This window comes from Lepus europaeus, chromosome 6 (genome assembly GCF_033115175.1).
Source record: "Lepus europaeus isolate LE1 chromosome 6, mLepTim1.pri, whole genome shotgun sequence".
NCBI classification, from domain to species: Eukaryota; Metazoa; Chordata; class Mammalia; order Lagomorpha; family Leporidae; genus Lepus; species Lepus europaeus.
Window position 1 is genome coordinate 91,186,718 of NC_084832.1, and position 25,333 is coordinate 91,212,050.

A 25,333-nucleotide genomic window follows, 5' to 3' on the forward strand; every position below is an offset into this window, starting at 1 on the left:
CTCCTATTGTTGATTTAACAAATGACACTCTTGTTTATGGTGTCAGTAATCTCCTTAGGCTCTAGTCATGAGTTGCCAAGGCTATGGAAGCCTTTTGAGTTCGCCAACTCCGATCTTATTTAGACAAGGCATAGTCAAAGTGGAAGTTCTTTTCTTCCTTCAGAGAAAGGTACCTCCTTCTTTGATGGCCTGTTCTTTCCGCTGGAATCTCACTCACAGAGATCTTTCATTTAGGTTTTGTTTTGTTTTTTGTTTTGTTGTTTTTTTTTTTGCCACAGTGTCTTGTCTTTCCATGCCTAAAATACTCTCATGGGCTTTTTAGCCAGATACGAATGCCTTAAGGGCTGATTCTGAGGCCAGAGTGCTGTTTAGGACATCTGCCATTCTATGAGTCTGCTGTGTATCCCGCTTCTCATGTTGGATCATTCTCTCCTTTTGAATTCTATCAGTTAGTATTAGCAGACACTAGTCTTGTTTATGTGATCCCTTTGACTCTTAATCCTATCATTATGATCAATTATGAACTGAAACTGATCACTTTGACTAGTGAGATGGCATTGGTACATGCCACCTTGATGGGACTGAATTGGAATCCCTTGGTACGTTTCTAACTCTACCATTTGGGGCAAGTCCAATTGAGCATGTGCCGAACTGTACATCTCCTCCCTCTCTTATTCCCACAGAGCCAATCTTAAATATGAAGATATGCATGTAAAGCACTATACATGGGCCGGTGTTGTGTTGTAGTAGGTTAAGCCTCACATGCAATGCTGGTACCCTATATGATGCTGGATCAAGACCCAGCTGCAGCTGGCGCCGCAGCTCAATAGGCTAATCCTCCACCTTGCGGCGCCGGCACACCAGGTTCTAGTCCCGGTCGGGGCACCAGATTCTGTCCCAGTTGCTCCTCTTCCAGGCCAGCTCTCTGCTATGGCCCGGGAAGGCAGTGGAGGATGGCCTAAGTGCTTGGGCCCTGCACCCCATGGGAGACCAGGAGAAGCACCTGGCTCCTGCCTTCGGATCAGTGCAGTGCGCTGGCCCCAGCGGCCATTAAGGGGAGAACCAACGGAAAAGGAAGACCTTTCTGTCTCTCTCTCTCTCACACTATCCACTCTGCCTGTCAAAAAAAAAAAAAAGACCCAGCTGCTCCACTTCCAATACCAGCTCCCTGCTAATGTGCCTGGGAAAGCAGCAGAAGATGACCCAAGTGCTTAGGTTCCTGCATCCAACTGAAAGACCGAGAAGAAACTCCAGGCTCCTGGCTTCAGCCTGGCCCAGCCCAGGGAATGAACTAACAGATGAAAGATCTCTCTGTCTCTCCTCCTTTCTGACTCTGCCTTTCAAATAAATAAGAAATAAATCTTAAAAGAAAAGAAAAAGCACTACACTCACAGACACAGACCTTCCCGGTCTATTTGTTAGGCTACAAAAGTTAAGTTTTATTGTAATTAGCAATCTCTATAAGTATGTCAGTATGAAGATTCATGTTCTACCTCCTCATATTGCAGAATCTTGAAGAGCAATGATAATGGGAGCCTGAAATGCCCTTGGTTCCCTCTCTCAACAGTTGGCTTGTCAAACTCTACTATCCCAAAATATAAGCAGAATCAAAAGAGAAGTACAAGGGGAAAAAAACAGTACTTGTTTTCAAGCCACTACTGGAAGGAAAGGAGGGATGGAAAAGGAAAATGAAAAGAAGAAAGTTTCTATGTTTCAAAATAGTTTTGTTTAAAAATTTCAAAAATGCAATTAGTGAAAAGCCAGCACATCTCTACTAGCAACATTAAAATAATGACCTACGTAAAATTTAGCGTTATTTTGGATATCTAAATCTAAAGTGGAGTTAAAATTATATTTTTAAATTCAAAAGAAAAGCTTCTTACCTCCTTATCTTGATGATAATAGGAAAGAACTGGGAATCTTCCCTTGCTCCGGAACTTGGAACTACCAACAATTATTGGTTTGCTTGCTATCCGAGGAACATAAAGCTCTCTGGGGTAAGTTTCACAAATCTGTAAATATCAAATTAAACATAAACAGTCTACTCATAATTTAAAAATCATGACATAGAGCCAGCATCATGGCAGAGACTGGGGCATCAGTTGAAGTCCCCACTGCTCTGCTTCCAATCTAGGTTCTCCCTAATGAGCGTGCAAAGGCAATGGATGATGGCCCAAGTACTTGTGTCCCTGCCATCCAATTGGGAGACAAGGATGGAGTTCCTGGTTCCTGGCTTTAGCCTGACCCAGTCTTGTCTGTTATATCCATTTGTGGAGTAAACCAGTGGATGGAAGACCTTTCTCTCTGATCTCTCTCTCTCTCTCTCTCTGCCTTTCAAATTAAAAAAAAAAAACTTTAAACTTACTGCAGGCAAGCACATTGCAATACACAGACAATTCTCTACCATAAAACTCTCTGACACTCTGATACTAACATTTTCTCAGTTTCTCCAAAAGATGGCTAAGTTACCTTGTATTCTCGGTTGGCATCAGACAGCTGCCAGTTTGAATTTGGCACTCCCATCCTCTTATATTCCTCAGCGAGGTCAATGAGCTGCCAACCTTGTAGTCGTTCTGAGTCATTTTGTTTAGGATTATAAGAGAATGCATAGAGATCTTCATATTTTGCTATAGAATACAAAACACAAAAATGTTAAAAAGCAATTTATAAAACTTCATTTGCTACAACTAAAAGCAGTTTTTCAGTTTTCCTCCATTTTTTTTCTTTAAAATCTTCAGAGATGGCTAATACTGAACATATTTGAACTTAATCTTTTCTAAGTTCTTTGGTGCAAATGACTAGATCTGAAGACAGATCTATTAATCTGAGATTCAATTTATGCCATCAACAAGCTATTTATTTTTATTTTCTTATTATTAAATAAACAAACATATATGTTAAATCATATTAAAATACTTTTTCTTAAAAGTAAAATTTAGGGGCCAGCGCTGTGGTGTAGAAGGTTAAGCCTCTACCTGCAGTGCCAGCATCCCATGTGGGCACCGGCTCAAGTCCGAGCTGCTCCACTTCTGATCCAGCTCCCTGCTAATGCTCCTAGGAAATAAGCAGAAGATGGCCCAAATACTTGGGCCCCTGTACCCAACATGGGAAACCCAGAAGCAGCTCCTGGCTCCTGGCTTAAGCCTGGTCCAGCCCTGGCCATTGCAGCCACTGGAGAACGAACCAAGAAATGGATGATCTCTCTCTCTCAGCCATTTGGAGAATGAACGGAAAATCAATGGATCTCTCTCTCTTGCTCTCTCTCCCTTTCTCTTTCTGTATTTCTGCCTTTCAAATAAATAAATCTTTTTTAAAAAAGTAAAATTTAAAAAACAGAAATAGGTATCTTCTCTAACTCATCACCTTTCCCAAATGAGATGTAAAGTGGAAAGACTAATGTTATAATGATAAACTACAGAAGACACATAGAACATGAATGCTTATTCCTACAGAACATCAATGACCAAACTGGCAGTGGTGGCACAGAACTCTGGAAAGCACTTACTTCTGAACAATGAAGAGACCTGGAGTCACAGAACCATGTTTATTACAAGCTCTGGCTTAACTTGGTACAATGGGACATTACAGTCTCTGGGTGCCGAGAGAAAAGAATGAACACAGACAGACCTGGTCTAGACAAACTCATACAGGCTGCAATCCAGGTTGTACAACTGAAATGCAATTCAACAGATAATCCTAGCTCTGCTAGGGAAGGAAGCCTCAGATCCTCAGGGTATAAGCAGCGAGGACACCTCTTTGCAGGCTGTATCCTTTTCAACTCTACCTCTAGTAAAACAGATTCACTCTGTCCTTCTGTTTAACTTCCACACTTCTCATCAGAATCCATTAAATATTTTAGTCCTACTGCCACTGGAGGGACTTCAGCTTCCTTCATTTTTCACATAGTAGCATCAATATCCATGTCATTCCCCTTGATTGTGGAATATTCACTTTTAAAAAATGTTAAGCTGCTAAAAAAATTAAAACATTAATAAAACTCTGTGCTTGCTTAAGTTTGACTGAATGTTTTACTTTTCCCTTATTATTACCCCTTACTTGGACACCATTCTTAAAATTCAGACCACTAGTTTCTAATTATTTCTAAACCAATGTTTGGGAGCATAGAACCTGACTATAAGAGTAAGAACCATAGTAAGAATATAAGAACTTGACTTCAAGAGCAACCTGATGTATACAGTATCAATAAAGAGTCATTATGTAAAACAGCCATCTCAGACTGAGCCTTTAATTTTGGTTTCTAAGAACAATACCTTGTTTTGACAGCTGTAGCAAAGAGTTGTAAATATCATGGCAATCTCTTTCTCTGGGAACAATGAAATGCACAATCCTGAAGTTCTTGCATTGAATGACAAGCGGACATCCAGAAGTAGTCAAAGCGAGTTTCTCTACTGAGGCAATATGGTGGTGCAATATCTACAGTATAAAAAAAATTCAAATCAGCAATCTAGACAGCACTAAATATGTATTCTCTTCCACAACGCGTAGATGTTAGGAATGTTGGCCTCAAAGTCTAAATGTAAAATACCACATGCTCAAACTTAAGTTTTAAATGACTGCATGCCTGAAGCAGAATAAGGGTGTGACTTCAACCCTTCCTCCCTTACCTCACATATTCAATACATCATCAAACTCTGAAGATTGCATCTCCCAAAAAAATCAGTATAACTTGTCTATTTCTCTCCATCTCAATTGTCATTTCCATAGTTGCAATGTCCCCATTGTTCTTCACCTGAACTACTCTAAATAGCCTCCTAAATTCTATGTATCTACTATGATTCCTTTAATCTATCTCCTACACGAGAGTCATATGAACATTAAAAAGCAACCTTAAAAAAAATAAACCAACCTAGTCACATTTTTTTAAAAGATTTATTTATTTACTTTGCAAGTCAGCATTACAGAGACAGAGAGAGATCTTTCCATCCACTAGTTCACTTCCCAAATGGCAGCAATGGCTAGCACTGGGCCAGGCTGAAGCCAGGAGCCAGAAGCTTCATTCAGATCTCTCCCATGGGTGGCATGGGCCCAAACACTTGGGCCATCTTATACTGCTTTTCCCAGACCATTAGCAGGGAGCTGGATTGGAAGTGGAGCAGCTGGGACATGAATGAGCACCTGAGATGCTGGCATCTCAGGCAATGGCTCTACCTGCTATGCTATAGTGCCAGCCCTCTATTTACTATTTCTGTGGCCTCATTTCAAATCCCTCAGCCTATCACTGCCTATGTTCTAGTGATAACAGCTCTCTTCTGGCTCCTAGTATGTTCCAAAATCCTTAGCATTACACATGCTAAGTTACTCCCATTAACTGGGATACTGCAGCTCTACTTCTTCACCCAGGAATTTTGAGTCATATTTCCAACCCTTGCTTAAAACTCACAGTATCACCAACACACCTGACATCTTCCACAATCCTTCCCAAGTAAGTTTTCTCCATTTTTGTACTGTATTTCCACTTATACTTTACCTCCATAGCATTCACTACAAGAGTAGTTAGTTGTGTGGTGAATGTCTACTTCTCCAGCTAGATTGTGGGCACTACTTAAGGAACAAGAATAGATTTCAGATAATCAACATTATACCTTCAGAACCTAACACAATACCTGAACCATTATAATTGCCCTCCTCAAATTAAAAAACCTATAAATATTATATATTACACATTCCAACCTAAAAATAAAAAAACTACTGAATGCCCAAATCAGAAATTAAGTGCCATCCCTGACTTCTCCTCCCCATCCCTGACTCCTCCTCCACAATAAAGGTTTACTGAACAAATGAATTTTTTTTTTTTTTTTGACAGGCAGAGTGGACAGTGAGAGAGACAGAGAGAAAGGTCTTCCTTTTTGCCGTTGGTTCACCCTCCAATGGCCGCCGCGGCTGGCGCGCTGCGGCCAGCCCACCGCGCTGATCCGATGGCAGGAGCCAGGTGCTTCTCCTGGTCTCCTATGGGGTGCAGGGCCCAAGCACTTGGGCCATCCTCCACTGCACTCCCTGACCACAGCAGAGAGCTGGCCTGGAAGAGGGGCAACCGGGACAGGATCGGTGCCCCGACCAGGACTAGAACCCGGTGTGCCGGCACTGCAAGGCAGAGGATTAGCCTGTTGAGCCGCGGTGCTGGCCTGAACAAATGAATTTGAAAGTCCTACTATAGACTCAATATCTGATAGCATTTAAAACACATGATTATTACTTTCACCTGCTACCAATATTTTGTTTGCTACTAAAAAAGTCTACCTTTTCTCAATACCATTTCTATTAATGTAAAATATTTATAGAAATTTTTGGCATAGAACAGAAGATCTTAAGTTCCTGATTTGGGCCAGCGCTGCGGCTCACTAGGCTAATCCTTCGCCTGCGTTGCCGGCACACTGGGTTCTAGTCCCGGTCGGGGCACCGGCTTCTGTCCCAGTTGCCCCTCTTCCAGGCCAGCTCTCTGCTGTGGCCCGGGAAGGCAGTAGAGGATGGCCCAAGTGCTTGGGCCCTGCACCCCATGAGAGACCAGGAGAAGCACCTGGCTCCTGCCTTCGGATCAGCACCATGCCTGGCCGCAGTGCGCCGGCCACGGCAGCCATTGGAGGGTGAACCAACGGCAAAAGGAAGACCTTTCTCTCTGTCTCTCTCTCTCACTGCCTGTCAAAAAAAAAAAACAAAGTTCCTGATTTAGAAATCAATCATGACAAGAGATCAATACACCCAATTAATCTAAAAATTTAACAAAAATTTCAGTAAAAAATTCCAACCTACTTTTTGGTATTTTGTGGCAGGGAGAGAAATGAATGATAATTCTATAAATGTATTATATAATTATGATATGTTAACATTATCAATTATAAATTCTAAAGTTCTCATACAAGATTAAATACATATAAATAATCATGAAAAGCTCTAAAAAGAAGCGTAATGAGAGAACTTACCCTTTGGAAATTAAAACTATATGTAGCATAGGCGATTAACACCCACCTACATAGTCAGAGCTAAGATCTAGCATCATTAACTTTTATACTAGTGAGTCTGTACCCAGGTACTCAAAAGTGATCTAATAGTGATATCTAAATAGAGAGTGAAAGACAATTTTAACTGTAATAGTGTATCATTATTATAATTCTAACTAAAATTATTTGCAACAAGGAAATGATGAAGGGACCCAGGTCTACCTCTAACTAGTTATGGGATCCTGAAATAATAATCATCTGTAAAAAAGAGAATAAAGATCATTTGGTAAGGTCCCTACTGGATCTAAAATGTTTATTTCTGTGGCTCTAGAATACAGACTTCATTCAGGAGAGACATATGGGAATAGACTGATAAGAAAGCATTTTAAAGCTAGGAGAGAAGAGACAACATAATGTTTTTTTTAAGATTTATTTATTTATTTATTTAAAAGGCAGAGTTAGAAAGGCAAAGGCAGAGAGAGATCTTCCATGTGCTGGTTCACTCCCCAAATAGCCACAAAGGCCAGAGCTGGGCCAATCCGAAGCCAGGAGCCTGGAACTTCATCCAGGTCCCCCACATGGATGCAGTGGCCCAAGGACTTGGGCCATCTTCTACTGCTTTCTCAGGCCATCACCGAGAGCTGAATGGGAAGTGGAGCAGTTGGAACTCGAACTGGCGCCCATACGGTATGCTTTATCCACTACACCTCAGAGCAAGCCCCAAACATAATAGTCTTTTTTTAAAAAAAGATTTCATTTATTTGAAAGTCAGAGAGGAAGAGACAGAGAGAGAGATCTTCCATCCACTAGTTCTTTCCCCATATGGCTGCAACAGCCACAGCTGGGCCAGGCTGAAGCTTGGTTCCTGCACCAGGAAACAGGAGCTTCCTCCAGAGCTCCCATGTGGGTAGCAGTAGCACAAACACTCAAGCCATCTTTTGCTGCTTCTCCCAGGCCATTAGTAGACAGCTGGATGAGAAGCGGAACAGCTAGAACTCAAACTGGCACACATATGGGATGCCAGCATTGCAAGTGGCAGCTTTACCTGTTACACCACAATGCCAGCCTCCACAGTAATCTTACTGCACCCAAACTACATTCCAAACCTCAGAAAAGAAATTGTCATTTGTATCTCTAGGAGATGGGTAAGATGCGGAGAAGACATGAAGGTAGAAGGACAAAGAAGGGAAGATACCGTGGATGATAATGTGACTAATAAATTTACAAGGCATTGTGAGGTAAAACTCCTGGCAGCTCTTGGACAAGCACTGGGTGAGAAGGGGGTCCAGCTCCTCCAAAATCAATGTCACAGCTGACTACTTTCACCTCCTTGCTGCAATCACACATCAACTAGACGGCCTTCCTGGGGAAATCAAAAGAATACAATCAAGAGAGAAAGAGAAGAACGCAGCATGTGCCAGAAGGGGTGTACCCAGAGCAACAGGACTCCCTAGACTGGGTGGCATAACCATCTCCAATCTTGATTCTATTGCTGAGAAAAGTAGCAAGAGCAGCTGCGTTGTACTGAATTGCTACTATGCTTTAGGCACAGACACTTCTCCTATTTTCTCTCATTTAAGAGTCACAAAAGCCCAACTTGAAACAGATGTTATACTCATTTTATGTTGGTACTAAGCTCAAAAACCGCACACCTGGATAGAAGATACTGATCTGATTCCTCTCCACCTGCACTACTTGCAACATCATTTCCCTCAACAGTCCAAAAATGCCAGACATCTTCCCTCCCTATCTCTTTGTAAACACGGGTAGCCAAGTGTTCCAATGTCCAAACAATTAGATATTTAGAAAGAATCAGGAAAGATTCCTCTCCCTAACAAAAGAGAGGTGGGTAGTGAGGAGAGCCCACCCAGCCCTCCTGCTCTGGGAGGTTTGGCACCACCTTCAATCAGGTATTTGTCTATTTACAGCAGACAGTAGACAGAACCCTGACAGTCACCCAACAGGAAGCAGTACAGTGAGCACCTGAAGCCAAAGTTTCCCACCAACATGCCTGAAGTTCCCTTTACTACTTACTCTGCGCTGCCTGCGTTGTCACTAAACAGGCCCACCACCCACTGGGCTCCAACTTCTTCATCTACAGATTGAGGGATGAACTCTAGCATGGCCGATGGCACAGAAACAGGCCCAATTCTCTCAAGTACCCAGACTCAAACACCATTTTCTATTCCCCCCTTTCCTACTTAATTTCTGCTAAATATTATGTATTTTATTTATTTATCCTGTATATTCTCTATCTCTTCTCTCCCCCCCGGGATGTGGGCTCTCTGAGGACAGAATTTTTATGTCATTATTGGTCACTGCTTCCAAAAGAGAAAAATACAGCATATAGTAACTGCTCAATAAATGTGTAGCAAATGAAACTGTGAAAAAATAAGTGAAGAGCCGGCGCCATGGCTCAACAGGCTAATCCTCCATCTTGTGGCGCCGGCACACCAGGTTCTAGTCCCGGTCGGGGCGCCGGATTCTGTCCCAGTTGCCTCTCTTCCAGGCCAGCTCTCTGCTATGGCCTGGGAAGGCAGTGGAGGATGGCCCAAGTCCTTGGGCCCTGCACCCCATGGGACACCAGGAGAAGCACCTGGCTCCTAGCTTCGGATCAGCGCGGTGCGCTGGCTGTGATGGCCATTTGGGGAATGAACCAACAGTAGGAAAACCTTTCTCTTTGTCTCTCTCTCTCTCACAGTCTATAACTCCACCTGTCAAATAAATTAAAAAAAAAAAAAAAGGAAGAAGGAGAAGAAGGAGAAGAAGGAGAAGAAGGAGAAGGAGAAGGAGAAGGGAGGCCAAGGGCAGATACTTGGCACAGTTATTAGGTTTCTACTTGGGACACATTCCATTTCACAATTCTTGGTCCCAGCTATTCCACTTCCTGCTAATGCTCACTCTGGGAGGTAGCAAAGGATGGCTCAAGTACTGGGTCCCTGCCTCCCACGCGGGAGACCCGGATTGAGTTCTGGACTCCAGGTTAGCCTAGCCCAGCTCCAGTTGTTACAGGAATTTGGGCAGTAAAACAATGGACATCTGTCTCTAGCTGTCAAATAAAATGAAAATAAATATTAAAGAAAAAAAAGAGAAGGGAGGCAGGAGTGATCTGATAACTGAAAATGACTTGGTGGAGAAAGGTAACCAAGAATTAAGAGCTCTGTTACACGTGTAAAATATAAAACACAGTGAAAGGCCAAGTTCATTACTAGCATGTAAACAGCGCAGCTACAGTCCTGCTTACCCAGGTCTCTTTTTGATGAGAGTCTATGAATAATAGATGTGTGGCCGTAAGATACAATGTTCCTGTTAATGACTTGTTGTTGGTACTGAATCGGTCAAGTAATTTCACTTGCTCAACCTAAAAAAGAAAAAGATGTTATTTCTCATTTCAAAAGCAGTATAAATTCTCTTTCTGTTATCCCAGGATGCACATGTACCATTTTCAATTGTTCCCTCCTTCTGTCCCTAAAGTTAAGAGCTTATTTAATATTGAATAGTAACTTCATATATCTTTTGGGAGAACATGTAAGTCACAGAGTAGGTATTACTAATAGTGTCAAATATATCCAACAGAAAAGATTTAAAAACATTAGCACAAATATTAAGGCAAGCAAGTTGGGGGTGTAGTACAAATAAGTAAAAACATTTTGCAAACCCAAAAGTTACCCTTTTGTTCTAAAGCTGGAAAATCAAATGATAAATATATAAGGTTATTATCTAGAGTTATAGAAGCAAACTACCAGAAAAATTAAACCAGGAAGCAGTTAAATAGTTGCAAACTCCAATTTCATCTCTATATTCTCCTCACAATCCCATGCCAGGACAATGGTTGTTTTGTGTCCAGCTCTGTGCTTTTCCTCACACTGCTCTCGCTTAAAAAGGGTTTCCTCTGTTTAGTTGAGTGCAAAGCGTCCTTCAAAGCTCACTGATACCTGCCTCCCTAATATGAAGCCTTCTCAGAAATTCATTCTTCACTTAGGTCTTAGCTTTGTAGTCCTTTCTAACTGAATTCCCTGGCATGGATGATGCCCTTCGATGCCTGGGCCTCCTCCAGTGCCTAAGGCAGTGAGGAACACGGAATATCTTCATTAATATGCATAGACACACACATACACAGAGCTGCCTGGAGAGGGATTAGAGTTGGGTGGGAATGTGCAAAGACCAACTGCTTTGAAATTCAGTGATTCACCCTCATGGGGGGAAAAATGTAACAATGTAACATAACTACTACCTACCTTAAAATATTTATTTTACAGCTATAGCAGCAAGGTGGTAAGTAGTTCTTTAAAATTGGGTAGATCATCAAAATCAGAGAAATATGTCATTCATTCTATAGTTTGCTCCATAAACAATACAGTTCCCCTTGCTAATCATAGAAAGAATGCCCCATTATAAAATTATAACTTCCCAAGTAATCAATAATCACTGCTTAAAAGGCTGATTAGCTTCTTCTTCCCTTTCCCACTCCCAGAAAAGTACTTCCAAGGAGTTTATGCTTATTACAGCATTAGGTCAGATGTTAAACTTTAATGTAAAATTTTAAAATATTTTTGCTATGAAACTTTATTTGTGAGAAAAAGACAAATTCAATTTTTAAATATTTCTTATTTATTTATTTGACAGGGAAAGTTACAGATAGAGAGACAGAGAGAAAGATCTTCCTTCCATTGGTTCACTCCCCAAATGGCCACCACGGCCAGCATTGTACCGATCTGAAACCAGGAGCCAGGCACCTCCTCCTGGTCTCCCATGCCCTCCCAGGCCACAGCAGAGAGCTGGACTGGAAGAGGAGCAACCGGGACCAGAACCCTGTGCCCATATGGGATGCCGGTGCCGCAGGCAGAGGACCAACCAAGTGAACCACAGCGCCGTGCCCAACAAATTCAGTCTTAACGTTAAACTAATTTATATCGTTAGTCTGACAGCTGATTTGATATACAAAAGCTGATCATTATACACAGTCCTTCAAAAAAATTGGAAGATTTCCCATAAACCTGAATGAAGATGTCTCTTGGACACCAACATTGATTTCATTGTTTAGGATATTCGCTCCATAATTAAATATCTAATTTCTTTATAGCACATACTGTCAATCAAAACATAAATTTGAACACATTTTTAAGAGAAATGAGATTAACTACCATTTACTTCTCTTTAACTGCGCTAGACCCAGCTAGAAAAGTACACCATAAGGCTGGCGCCGTGGCTCAATAGGCTAATCCTCCGCCTTGCAGCGCTGGCACACGGGGTTCTAGTCCCGGTTGGGGCACCAATCCTGTCCCGGTTGCTCCTCTTCCAGGCCAGTTCTCTGCTGTGGCCAGGGAGTGCAGTGGAGGATGGCCCAAGTTCTTGGTCCCTGCACCCCATGGGAGACCAGGAGAAGCACCTGGCGCCTGCCATCGGAACAGCGCGGTGTGCCGGCTGCAGTGTGCCTACCGCGGCGGCCATTGGAGGGTGAACCAACGGCAAAAAGGAAGACCTTTCTCTCTGTCTCCCTCTACTGTCCATTCTGCCTGTCAAAAAAAAAAAAAAGAAAGAAAGAAAAAAAAAGAAAAGTACACCATAGCCAACCACAATAAAGAGTTCATCTACCTTATTCCTTATGCAATTCAATCAAAGTTTTTAAGAAGAAAAATTTTATTTAGAAGAAACCTAATGAGTATATATGGAAATACAGGTTACCATAAAGTATCAACACTAGAGCCTACTTCATTTTGTAGCACTTCAGAGAAAAAAAAAAAAAACATATCTGTAAGTAAATGAAAAGGGTTGCAGTATTAATTAAATAGAAAGTTCGTTTAAAAAAATTACAAAGTATCTAAATATAAATGTTTCTAGTTGTGTTCCAATCATAAGCCTTATAATTCCTCTACAAGGCACAATTATCTACAAAGCTTGTAAATATACATGGAAAACTATGACAACAGTTTTCATTTGGATTTTAATCTTCCTCTGCCTGTCCCCTGTTCACTACTACACTTTCTCAGGGTCTACCCTCTTTAAGAATTCAATCCACAGGGGCTGGTGCCGTGGTTCATTTGGTTAATCCTCTACCTGTGGTGCTGGCATCCCATATGGGCACCGGGTTCTAGTCCTGGTTGCTCCTCTTACAGTCCAGCTGTCTGCTATGGCCCGGGAAGACAGTGGAGGATGGCCCAAGTGCTTGGGCCCCTGCACCCGCATGGGAGACCAAGAGGAAGCACCTGGCTCCTGGCTTCAGATCGGCATAGCTCTGGCCATAGCGGCCATTTGGAGGGTGAACCAACGGAAGGAAGACCTTTCTCTGTCTCTCTCTCACTAACTCTGTCAAATAAATTTTAAAAAAAAAATTGTTAAAAAAAAAAAAAGAATTCTATCCACTAACACTATTTCAGACTATATAAATATTAATGACTCACAAACTATACATCTAGCTATGATTTCTCCTGAGTTCTCACTGTCTGCTGTACATACAAATACAGTAATAATTCCCAACATACTACTGAGGTCTTATTTATATTACAGTACTATGCTAAATGCATTCTTTCTCTTAATTTTCACAACTTCTATTGATAGATACTATTATAATCCTCGTAGAAACTGAGCCTAAGAGAGGTTAAGTAATCATTCCAAAGTCCGATAGCAACTCCTAAGTGGTATAGCACAGTTATAACCCCAAGTAGTTTGACTACAGAGCTGGAACACCTTACCACAATATTATACTGCCTCCTCTTGGATGTCTTTGAGTAATGTTGAAGAAAAGGAAAACAGACTTCCCCTTTCATCCCTCACAGATATGTCCCTAATTCTGTATTTTGGAAATGAGTTCATACTACTCCACCCTCATCAAATCACTCACATTGGAAATCTGGGAATCATCCTATGACTTCGTTTTTTATTATTTATTTATTTGATAGGTAGAGTTACAGACAGTGAGAGAGACAGACAGAGAGAAAGATCTTCCTTCCATTGGTTCACCCTGCAAATGGCCGCTACAGCCGGAACTGCGCCAATCCGAAGCCAGGAGCCAGGTGCTTCCTCCTGGTCTCCCATGCGGGTGCAGGGACCCAAGCACTTGGGCCACCCTCTACAGCTTTCCCAGGCCACAGCAGAGAGCTGGACTGGAAGAGGAGCAACTGGGACTAGAACCGGCGCCAATATAGAATGCCAGCGCCACAGGCAGAGGATTAACCAAGTAAGCCACGTGCTGGCCCCATCCTATGACTTCTTGACCCCCAACATTCAATCACCAACTTGTACCCATTTTATCACCTAAATATTTTTAAATCTTCCCCTTCCACCACTATTAAGTAACTCCTAATTATAATGGAAGATTATAACATATCCCAGGGTAAGGTCTATCTATTATTTATGACTGAGTATCTTCTAATGGTTAGTATTGTGTCTGCCACAGCAAATGTTTGCTGAACTAAGATGAATTGACACAAAGAAATTATTTCCCACAGAAGTGAAGCAGAAGGTGATCACAATTTGCCAATAATCCCTTTTACTGAAGTCATCTGAGGGATGTATTAACCCTTTACACAGTCTTTTACCCATCACATTAGTTCTCATTTCTCTCTGCTACTTTTTTCCTACACAGTGAAGGACAGGCAATTAGTAATTCATGAATAAATGAGCAACACATAAAAACCAGTAGACAAACTAGAATACACAGTTACAGTTCAGCTTTAATTTTTTAGAAGTACATTTCTAGACTTTCAGTCCTGTATCCCCATCCCATCTCACAGTCAAGGCAAAAAAAAAAAAAAAAAAATCCCTCTTCCTCTAGAACTGTATAATACTACAATATCAGGATGGAAAATTTGAGTTGAAAATACTCTTTCCAATGTTCAAAGGCTATTTCCTAATTTCCCCTAGTTTTGGATCCAAAATTATATGAAATTCCCTCGGTCAGAACTTCTAATTTTGGTCGACTACAGAAGAAATGCAAAGTCCAAGCTGTTCATCTGAATCATTTCCAAAATGAGGCTAAAATACAAATCTTGAGGCTCTTCTCAACTCCACTCTGTCATCAGAGGAAATGGAGATGAAGGAGTTGTTAGGAACTCCCCTTGTCCATTCCTACGTACTGATATTCCTTCTAAAATTCTAAATTAATTCCTCTCACACTTACTTAAGCTAGCTTCCTTCTCTACCTTTTGGTTCTTTTCCCAGGCAATTAAAGCCCTAGTTTGTCTGGATCTCCCATCTTGAAAAGGAGTTTATTAGAACTTTGACCCTTTAAAATATACAAATGCATTGCAAACATGTATACACATACACACAAACACACACACACACATCTTTGACGAGCATGCACATAAATACACAGTGTCAGGAAAGAATCTACTAATTCACTCAACACAAGTTTACTGGCTGTCAACTGAAGGCCACCCTGTCCGGGTCTCATGTCCTCATCTGTAAAATAAGGACAATAATCTCTCCCTCAGAGGGATAATGTATGTCACAAATTTTGCCTCCATTTTCCTGAAAAATATAAATAATGTGCTCAAATTAATATCTCAAAAATTACTATAGTTAGGGATGGGCACAGTAGTTACAAAGCCACTTTAACCACCCGTATCCCATACCAAAGAGCCGGGGTTTGACTCCCAGCTTCACTTCCAATTCCAGCTTCTAATGGCAGCAGATGATGGCTAAAGTATTCGAGTCCCTGCCACCCATGTGGGTGACCTGGATTGAGTTCTGAGCTGGCTTTGCCCTGGCCCAGCCCTAGCTGTTGCAGGCATTTGAGGTGTGAAATCAATGGAAAAAAGCTCTCTCAAGTAAATAAAAATAATACTATAGTTAGTAATCTGGTAAAGCAGGGTGAGCCCTGATAGTCCTCTGTGCTAAGATAATGTCCTGTTACGTTCAAGTGGAGAAGATGTATGTGAAGTTCAAAAAGAAAATTCAAATTTCTAATGCACTCTAGAGTTGGAAAAAAACACTATTTTCTAATATAAAAGTTGAAAGAAGAATCAATAAAATTTTCACCACTAACAGAGAAATTACAGAATTTTCAATCAAGATATAATACCATGTATCAGTAGAAGAGGAACAACATTTTATTTAATAAAAAAAAAAAAAAAACACGTTAAGGTAGAGAATCTGTGCTGTAGATAAAAGGATACAAATAGAGGTTTTCAGCACAGTAGTCCATGACCAAGCAGTTTTTTTTCTGTTTTGTTTTTAAAGATTGACTTATTAATTTGAAAGGCAGAGTTTAGAAGGGGAGAGAGAGAAAGAAATCTTCCATCCGCTGGTTCACTCCCCAAGTGGTCACAATGATCGGAGCTGGGCCAGTCCAAACCCAGGAGCCAGGAGCTTCTTCCAGATCTCCCATGTGGGTCCAAGTGGTCAGGCACTTGGGCCATCCTCTGCTACTTTCCCAGGCACATTAGCAGCGAGCTGGAAGGGAAGTGCAGCAGCCAGGACTCAAACCAGCACCCATATGGGATGGGTGTTGCAGCCTGTGGCTTTACCCTGCCATGCCACAATGCAGTCCACAACCTGGTAGTTTTTAAGATCATGCCAGTTTCAGTGCTGGGTTGGTAAGGGAAACCAGGTAAGAGCCTAGTGAAGTAATCTAGAGGTGACTGGGAGAGTCAGTAGGGTCGGCCATAAGCTGTGGCAGAGAGGAAGCTCATCTGGAGGTAATCATAAAACTGAAGGAAGGAAGAAATTAGGAAAAAGAAAGTTTTCTTAAAAATATAAAGTTTGGGGGCCAGCACTGTGGCGCAGTGGGTAAAGCTGTTCCCTGTAGTGCTGGCATCCCATATGGGCACTGGTTCCAGTCCCAGCTGCTCCACTTCCAATGCAGCTCTCTGTTATGGCCTGGGAAGGCAAAGGAAAATGGCCCAAGTCCTTGGGCCCCTGCACCCGCATGGGAGACCCAGAAGAAACTCCTGGCTTCGGATCAGCTCAGCTCCAGCCATTCTGGCCATCTGGGGAGTGAACCAGTGAATGGAAGACCTCTCTCTCTCTCTCTCTCTCTCTGCCTCTCCTTCTCTCTTGTGTAACTCTGACTTTCAAATAAATAAATAATAAATCTTTAAAAAATATATAAAGTTTGTCAGACTAGTTGTCATTCACTAAAGTGACAGAGAAGGAAAAGTCTGAGAAAAAAGAAAGTTATGTCTTTAATATAACAAACTGAGGATTATTCATTGCCTTAGTAAATGTAAAAAGACATTCAAATCAAGAAAAATATAGTAGAAGATCATTATAGGGACCGGTGTTGTGCCGTAGTAGGCTAAGCCTCCACCTGCAGTGCTAGCATCCCATATGGGTGCTGGTTCATGTCCTAGAGGCTCCTCTTCCAATCCAGACTCTGATTATGGACTGATAAAGCGACAGAAGATGAACCAAGCGCTTGGGCCCTTGAACCCATGTGGGAGACCCAGAAGAAGCTCCTGGCTCCTGATCTGCCCAGCTCCAGCCATTGTGGCCATTTGGGTAGTAAACCAACAGATGGAAGACCTTTCTCTCTGTCTCTCCCTCTCTCTGTCTGTAACTCTGCCTCTCAAATTTAAAAAAAAAAATTTTTTTTAATATTATTATATAATTGCTTCAATACTGCAATCTCTACATGGATACATCATATAATAAAATTAACCTGAAGTTATTACAGAACATTTATTTAGTACTTAAACTAAGGTTCTGGAGAAAATAAAGAGAATTTCTAAAATGAATCTGCTTTTTGCTACAAGTCTCCCCTCCTTAAAAAAAAAAAAAAAATGGGAAATGAGATGCTTCCCTTTGTTAAAATCATTAGCACATAAATTTCAAGCCACAGACTTAGCCAATTTCTAAAAACCACCTGCTTTTTTGATAGTTCCCCTTTTCACCAAGGAACCAAAAGTACTTAGCAACAGATTTTCCCCTGACTTTTCTTGGAAATGTTTTAAGTCAGATGCTTAGGAAGCAACTCCAATCCTTCAAGTCACTATCACAGAGGCACTGAGTATCATTAAGATTCCCAAAATCAGGTCTTTGGGGCAGGCATGCAACATAGCGGTTAGGCAGCCTCTTGGAACACACATTGCCTGTCGGATGCCTGAGTTCAAGTCCTGGCTCCACTCTCAATTCCAGTTTCTTGCTACTGTGAACCCTGGTGGGAGCAGGTGGTGGCGCAGGTATTTGGGTTGCCACCACCCACACAGGAGACCCCCAGCTTGCACTGCTGTCTCCTGACTTCAAGCTGGAAGCACTGAAGATATCTGAGAAGTGAACCAGAGGATAGGAGCATGTTTCTTTCTCTGTCTCTGTGTGTGAATGTGTGTCTACCTTCCAAATAAATAAAATAAAATAAATTTAATTGACTTTAAAAAAAAAAAGAAAGAAAACTATAAGTCTCAGCACAGGAAAAAAGTAAGTGGGGAAGGGGAAAGGGCTTTGGAAAAAGAATAAATCATGGCTGGCGCTGCAGCTCAGTAGGCTAATCCTCCACCTGCGGTGCTGGCACCCTGGGTTCTAGTCCTGGTTGGGGCGCCGGATTCTGTCCCGGTTGCCCCTCTTCCAGTCCAGATCTCTGCTGTGGCCAGGGAGTGCAGTGGAGGATGGCCCAAGTGCTTGGGCCCTGCACCCGCATGCGAGACCAGGAGGAAGCACCCAACTCCTGGCTTCAGATCAGCGTGCTGCGGCCATTTGGAGGGTGAACCAACAGAAAAAGGAAGACCTTTCTCTCTCTCTCTCTCTCCCACTGTCTAACTCTGCCTGTCAAAAATAAATAAATAAATAAATGAAGGGGGAAATTGGGTTGAGGAGAAAGGAATTGAAAAGCATGGTCACTCTGGTGTGGGATGGTAAATTCCAGTATACTATATAGACTTTTCAGTCAAACTGCTGTCGGCCGTGAGTCTACACTAAAAGGTACCCTAATGGTCTATATAAAAAGCTCAAATTTCAGCTGATTACAAAATTGGAGATGGAAAAACAGGGAATCACACATACAGAACATTTATTCCCAGGAGGGAAAAGTGACCTCTGGGACAGAAAGTGACCAATGCCCTTCTTCAATCAAGCTGTGACCGACTTGCAGCAAAGCACCCATTTGGGACACCTAGAATCATTATTGCCACTGGTATTCTGCCAATAATAAATTATCTGCACATCAAGTTGCCATTCAGAGGTGGGAGGGCAGAGATTATCTTGTTCATGCATCCCCAGTTCCTAGAACAGTGTCTGGCTATAAAATATCAAAGGAAACTGTCATGGACTTGTTAAGAGGGAAACAGAGTAACCAAACCCAGCTCATAAATTCAACAGACATTTTTCACTTTGCTTTTCTGCAACACTGAATACAGCTGACTTCCTATCTCAGAGCAACTGCGAAGATTTTACAATGGCCTTCAAGTATCTACAGTAACTTTCTCCTGTCTCCCAACTTTTACTTGTATCCCCGCTCTCTTTCTAACCTTGCTGGTTCTTAGCAACCAGGACTGCCCTGGGAAAGGATTTCATACCTCACTGGGCCCTGTATTCAAGGTGAGCATGTTTCAAGCCTGTGTTCAAGAGTAACTTTCTGCCAGCGCCGTGGCTCAACAGGCTAATCCTCCGCCTAGCGGCGCCAGCACACCGGGTTCTAGTCCCAGTCAAGGCGCCGGATTCTGTCCCAGTTGCCCCTCTTCCAGGCCAGCTCTCTGCTATGGCCCGGGAGTGCAGTGGAAGATGGCCCAAGTGCTTGGGCCCTGCACCCCATGGGAGACCAGGATAAGCACCTGGCTCCTGCCTGCGGATCAGCGCGGTGCACCGGCTGTGGCGGCCATTGGAGGGTGAACCAACGGCAAAGGAAGACCTTTCTCTCTGTCTCTCTCACTATCCACTCTGCCTGTCAAAAATTTAAAAAATTTAAAAAAAAAAAAAAAGAGTAACTTTCTAAAAAAGAAAAAGTCATCTATCAGACATGTAACTATTGCCTCCAACCCCATTCTGAGAGGCCCTGTTTGTTTGCTTGCTTTATTTTGTTTTATATGAAAGGCAGAGAGAGAGACAGAGAGATCTCTCATCAGCTAGTTCACTCCCAAAATGCCTGTAACATCAGAGGGTGGGCCAGGCCAAAGCCAGGAACACAATACAGGCCTCACTTGTGGTAGCAGGGACCCAAGTACTTGAATCATCATCTAGTGCACTTTGGATACTCCATTATGAGATGGGGGCATCCCCAGTGGTATCTTAACTACTGCACCAAATGTCCACGTTTGTTTGCTTTATTTTTATCCATGGCATTTACCATCATCTAACATATATTGGACTGTTTTGTTTATTATATATTTTCTCCAACTAGAAAATAAGTTTGACACAGGAAGGAGTTAGTGTCTGATTTGTTTACCTCCACTTCCCTAGACCCTAGAACAGCACCCAGCCAGTGAGAGGGAAGAAGCAGAGTAGATGAGGGTGCAGGGAAGGGAATTAGGACATGGAAGACCATTCCCTCTCATTCATGACTTACCTCTATCAATTTAGCCACACTACTCTTTCTCAGAGCTCCTCTCCCTCACCTGCCCCCTTTTAAAGGTTACCAAAGCCCTAATACACACACTGTTCTCTATAGATTCAACACGTTCTCCTTGCACAAAGTCATCCACAATAGAAAATGCCAATGACCACCTAAATCTGGACCACTTCCAAATCAACTTTTGTGGGTCGGACCTTTTCCTTGGCTGTAGATCTTATACTTAGCCCACTATTAGACAAAACCTTAGCATCTACGTTTCTCTCAACCATTCCCTCCTCTTCTGTCTCTACCTCATCTATTCAAATATTTTGATTACATAATTATTCTGTGAAGCAAAAGAGAACAAGGTTCTGTTTTCAGAAAGACCTGGATCCAAGTTCCCAGTTCTACTTTTTCCTCAGTAGAGCTGGCTGAGTGGGCCAGGGCAAGTTATTTTAGTTCAGTTAGTTCAGCAGGCTTCAGTTTTCTCACCTGTAAAATGGGACAATATCAGCAATAGTCAAAATAGCACATTACTTGGGGAAAAGCTTTCAGATATTCCTGAAAACTTACTGGCACTTATTCCCAAGAAAATTAAAACAAAATCAGTTTCTCTTTAATTTTATATCTCTTTCCTTCTTCATAAAAGAAAACATATATTTAGATACGATCTCATCTTCTAATGAGAAAAAGGAGTAGCAAGCAACAGATTGAGTCTGGCAACACTTTTGGAATAACATAGTTTGAGCCCTAGAAAGATGATTTTTACAGGATTTTCCAGTCTATAACAAAGTCTAGAAAACAATCTTTAATTTACAGCTCAGGGAAATGTTTTCCATTTCATAAAGTTCCACTCACAGACAGTACAATATCATTCAACATCAATATATGATGTCAGCCAAAGTCCTGCAGCCTGGCAGGGAAAGGAGCAAGAGCATAAAGAAGAACTGTCTGCACATTTCTCGTCGTTTCTTGGCAAGACTATCTCATTATGGCAAAATCAGAACTCAAAGTGACAGGCAGTAGCTACACAGCTGGTAAGTATAGCTGTGTGCTCAAAGAATATACTATACTCTGAGAAATTCTAATTCCAGGACTTGACATATCTATTGATGCTATACAGTCAGTAAACCAATTGTGACCAAAACAGGATGTGATCTATCTGTTCTTCAAGTTTAGAACTAATTACTAATCAGCTAAATTACTTAATCTGGTTAGAAAGCCATAAAACAGTGACTCTCAACAATACAAAAAACAATAATAGCACATAAATATTACCTACTTTTGACAAGACAAGGCTTGGAGAAGAAAATGATCTTGGAATTATTACAAGAATTTATTTCTGAATTAATATTAATACAAATTTAACCATTAGATTAAAACTGGAGAGGCACTGGAAAACATATACATAGTCTTTGGAGTTAGACAAAACTTAGTTTTAAACCCTGACTACCGTGCATGAGTTAATTAGGCAGGCTACTCCCTAAGCCAGGGATGGGGGATCTTTTTTCTGCCACCTGGATACTTACAACATCATTTGCAAGCCATACAAAACTATCAACCTAAAAATCAGCCTGCTATAGATGCACTGAATTTCAACTCCTGACTGTGGGTTGCCTTGGCAGGACCAGAACAAGTGATTCTGTCGGCCTTCCCCGTTCCTGCTCTAGGCCTATTTCCTCCTCATCTGTCAATGGAGATAAGAATACCCAACTGACAGCATTATTTAACATATTAATGATAATACTGTATTACTGGGAAATCATAATATTGTATTACTGGTTATATTGACACCTAAATTGCTCAACAAATGGTAATGATTAGTTCTCAAAAACAACTGTCTGCAAACAGAACACGTTACTAAGTAGTCATATCACATTACACAGGCAATCCTTGACCCAACTACACAGAATTCAAAAAGGTAATAAAGCTAAAGCAATTCATTTTGGGTTTTGAAATACTTACAATTATTTCTGCAGCAAATAACTATGTCCAGGTGAAGGTTAGGTGTAATGGAAACAAAAAGTTGACTAGCTTCAGCTCAGTATTTTAAGAATAAGTTATTTTCCCAACAGATCAACTTTTTAAGGAAAAAAGTTACAGACCACACAATTATCAGAATGCATTAGGAGGTCCACACCCTAACTTGCTGTAGACCCAGTGTCTGTACAGTACCTGACACATAACTGGTACCTTTCCAATATTTGTTTAATTGTAGTCTACACACACCCACATGAGATTATTCCAGAGTAGCGATCTAATGCTAGAGAAACTACCCACAGTAATAAAGGAGTACACTTGAAGATTTTAAAAGAAAATTAATTTAAAAATCTCTTAATCTTTATAAAGGTACAGAAGAGCCTCCCTAAAGCACCAACATGGGCCCCCTGGAAAAAGACAAGGACAAATCAGAGTTGACTGAAGAAAAATCCAACAATTGGTACTTAAAGAGGAACATCCGACCCATGGAAAGTCACCAGTGACCATCTTCAAGGAGTTGCTAAGAGGCCACAACTATCAAAATAAAAACAAAGATATATTTTCCTCAGAAGTTGAGGGAGGAAAGATTCAATAAGGGGGCCTAAAGATTTCCCAGCAGTCTGGGCTCTCATATCATTCACCTAGGAATAGGCTCTGTTGAAGTTGACTGCATTCAATTCACTTTTGTTGGCTTTCTATTGTGTGCTGTGCACTGCAGCAAGCACATGAGAGATGCAAAGACGAGGTTCAGACAGACAGATGAAAATCAGCGGCACACAGCTACTGCAAGACGCACACCTGCAATCCTGAGACCAGGATGCCGACTTGATCCGGGCTCACTCTATCTAGTCTTCATTTCCACCTTCTCACTCTCTACTGGTTTGGTCGCTTACTCAATCACTCTGCTACCTTCAAATTTTAAGTGCTAGCAACTTGAATGCTAAAGTTACTTTATCTTGCTTCTCTTAAAAACAAAGCTTTTTAATGGGGGGGAGGGGAATTCGTTTGGGGCATCTAATTTTACTAGGTATAGTATACTCAACGTTGAAAACAAGCCCTAATAAAACTCCATACACACCTTAGAGTAGAAGAGTTTCTGAAGATACAGATTTCAGATTCTCCTTGGAACAACGAAGACAGCCTACGCCCGCTAGTTCCCTGAACGCAAGCTAACTGTAAGATGCGCAGCACCCGACGGCCAGTTCGGGCTTTGGCGACACACGGAGAGTCCAGCACTCGGGCTGCGTCCTCCGCCGCATTTTGTCACGCTCCCTGCCATCTTACAATAATGACATTCAATTCTTCTGCCTTTGATGTCTGTGTTTCTCCCTCCCAAGGCTGAAGCGCATCTTAAAACGTTGCTGGAAAAAGAAATCGGGTCATATTCTGACGCTATTTCCTTCGAAAGGAATCACAACGAAGACTCGCTCGGTCTCGACAAATGCACGTTTCACACACAAAAGTTGAGCGTGGGATTTAATGAGCTCCACGGAGTAACACTGTCCCCTCCTGCGTAACCCCCACTGCGGACACCAAGGGCGACGGCTGAAGTTCGCAGCACAAGACACGGGGACACCAGACCTGAACGACCCGAGACCGAGGCACGAGAGCGAGGTGCGGCGCAGAGCTGCTCCTGGCTCCGCCGAAACGCACAGCACCACCCATCTGTGACACGGGACAAAGAGACGGGCAAGCACAGGCTCTCTCCCGGCACCGTGAGGCTGATTCGGGGACCCACTGGGTCTTCCGGTACCGAAGGCGGCGAACGGCGGAAAGCCCCCAAAGCTGAGGCGGACCCAGCTCCGCCCAGGAGACTGTAAAAGCCAAGAAGGTGGCGACCGATTTTCTCGCCGGAGTGCTGAAAAACAGCCCTCCGCACCTCCTCGGCCCAAGCTGACCCCGTCCTCCCGCACCAGGCCCCGCCGACTCCGGCCAGGCCCCCGGCCGTGTCAGCCTGGTCAGACCTGGGGCAGCGGCCAGTTACCTTGGTCGTCCGGATGTGCTCCATCTCGAGGCGACGTCTGCCGGCAGCGGGCCTCACAGGTGCACCATGAGCCGACAGAAACCGGGCGGCAACAGCTACCCAGGGCCAGCAGGAACTCGCTCAGCCGGCCAGCGCCTACATCCGTCAACCCGCCCGGGGCGGGGTACACGGCGCAGGCGCGGTCGGCGAGCGCCGTCTCCTAGTAACGCTTCCCCATACCAGGCGGCCGCCGAAGAGACCGCGGGGCGGGAGGGCGGAGCGGCCGCTGGAAGAGAGCGACGCGCTGGGTCGTTGGGGGCTTCAGCAGATTCCACAGCGCCCCCTTGGCTCGTGGAGGACTGACACGCTCTGCAACCCCTCCCGGGGTGTGGTTCGTTGTCTGGCCGGAGAAGCCCCCGCCAGGACCCACGCTTCTCCCGGTTCGAGGATGGATCCGGAGGGAAGGGCATCGGGGACATGAGGACGAGGCTGGATGTCTCTGAAATCCGTCACCGTGCCAGCGGGCAGCACCAAACGGAGAAGCTTTAGTTCGAGTTGCGCTTCTACTCACTGGCATTTATTTGAAGGCAAATCAGGTTCAACAAATGCTCCCATGTGATAGGATTAATTACGTAAGGCTGTATTCATTCAGTAGTAATAGCATCCCATAAAGATCATCCTACAGGACTATCCCTTAAAAAACGCTGGGGCTGTATTAGTGGGGGATGGGGGCCTCTCGGCTACAGTGTGATGGCACTTGGTAAAGTTTACGTTTTGAGATGGTAGGATGGACTGTACATGACTGCTGTAATTCCTCTAACAAAGTGTTTCTCGGCCTGCAGCAAGATCTGAGGACAGTTCTGGTTGTCACATGGTGGGGTGGGTGCGGCCAGACCTGCTGCCGAGCACAGAGCAACGCCCCGGACCCAGAGCTGTCCTGCCCAGGAGGTGACCGGTGCAGACGTGGGCGATCCCTGCTGCGGACTTCCTGGGTGTTCTGCACCCAGCAGT

At 42.9% G+C, this 25,333-nt stretch overlaps 1 protein-coding gene across 1 annotated transcript in view; it reads right to left on the reverse strand.

The window, feature by feature from the left end:
• MTMR6 (myotubularin related protein 6) overlaps positions 1–24,522 on the reverse strand; it is a 43,626-nt gene extending 19,104 nt beyond the window's left edge. The window contains exons 1-5 of the mRNA XM_062194565.1: positions 24,344–24,522; positions 10,201–10,317; positions 4,272–4,434; positions 2,470–2,627; positions 1,884–2,012 (exon numbers count right to left, since the gene is read on the reverse strand). Coding sequence (XP_062050549.1) covers positions 1,884–2,012; positions 2,470–2,627; positions 4,272–4,434; positions 10,201–10,317; positions 24,344–24,367 — 591 coding nt within the window. The 5' untranslated portion in view covers positions 24,368–24,522. The remainder of the gene's footprint in view (positions 1–1,883; positions 2,013–2,469; positions 2,628–4,271; positions 4,435–10,200; positions 10,318–24,343) is intronic.
• Between the last annotated feature and the right edge of the window lie 811 nt (positions 24,523–25,333).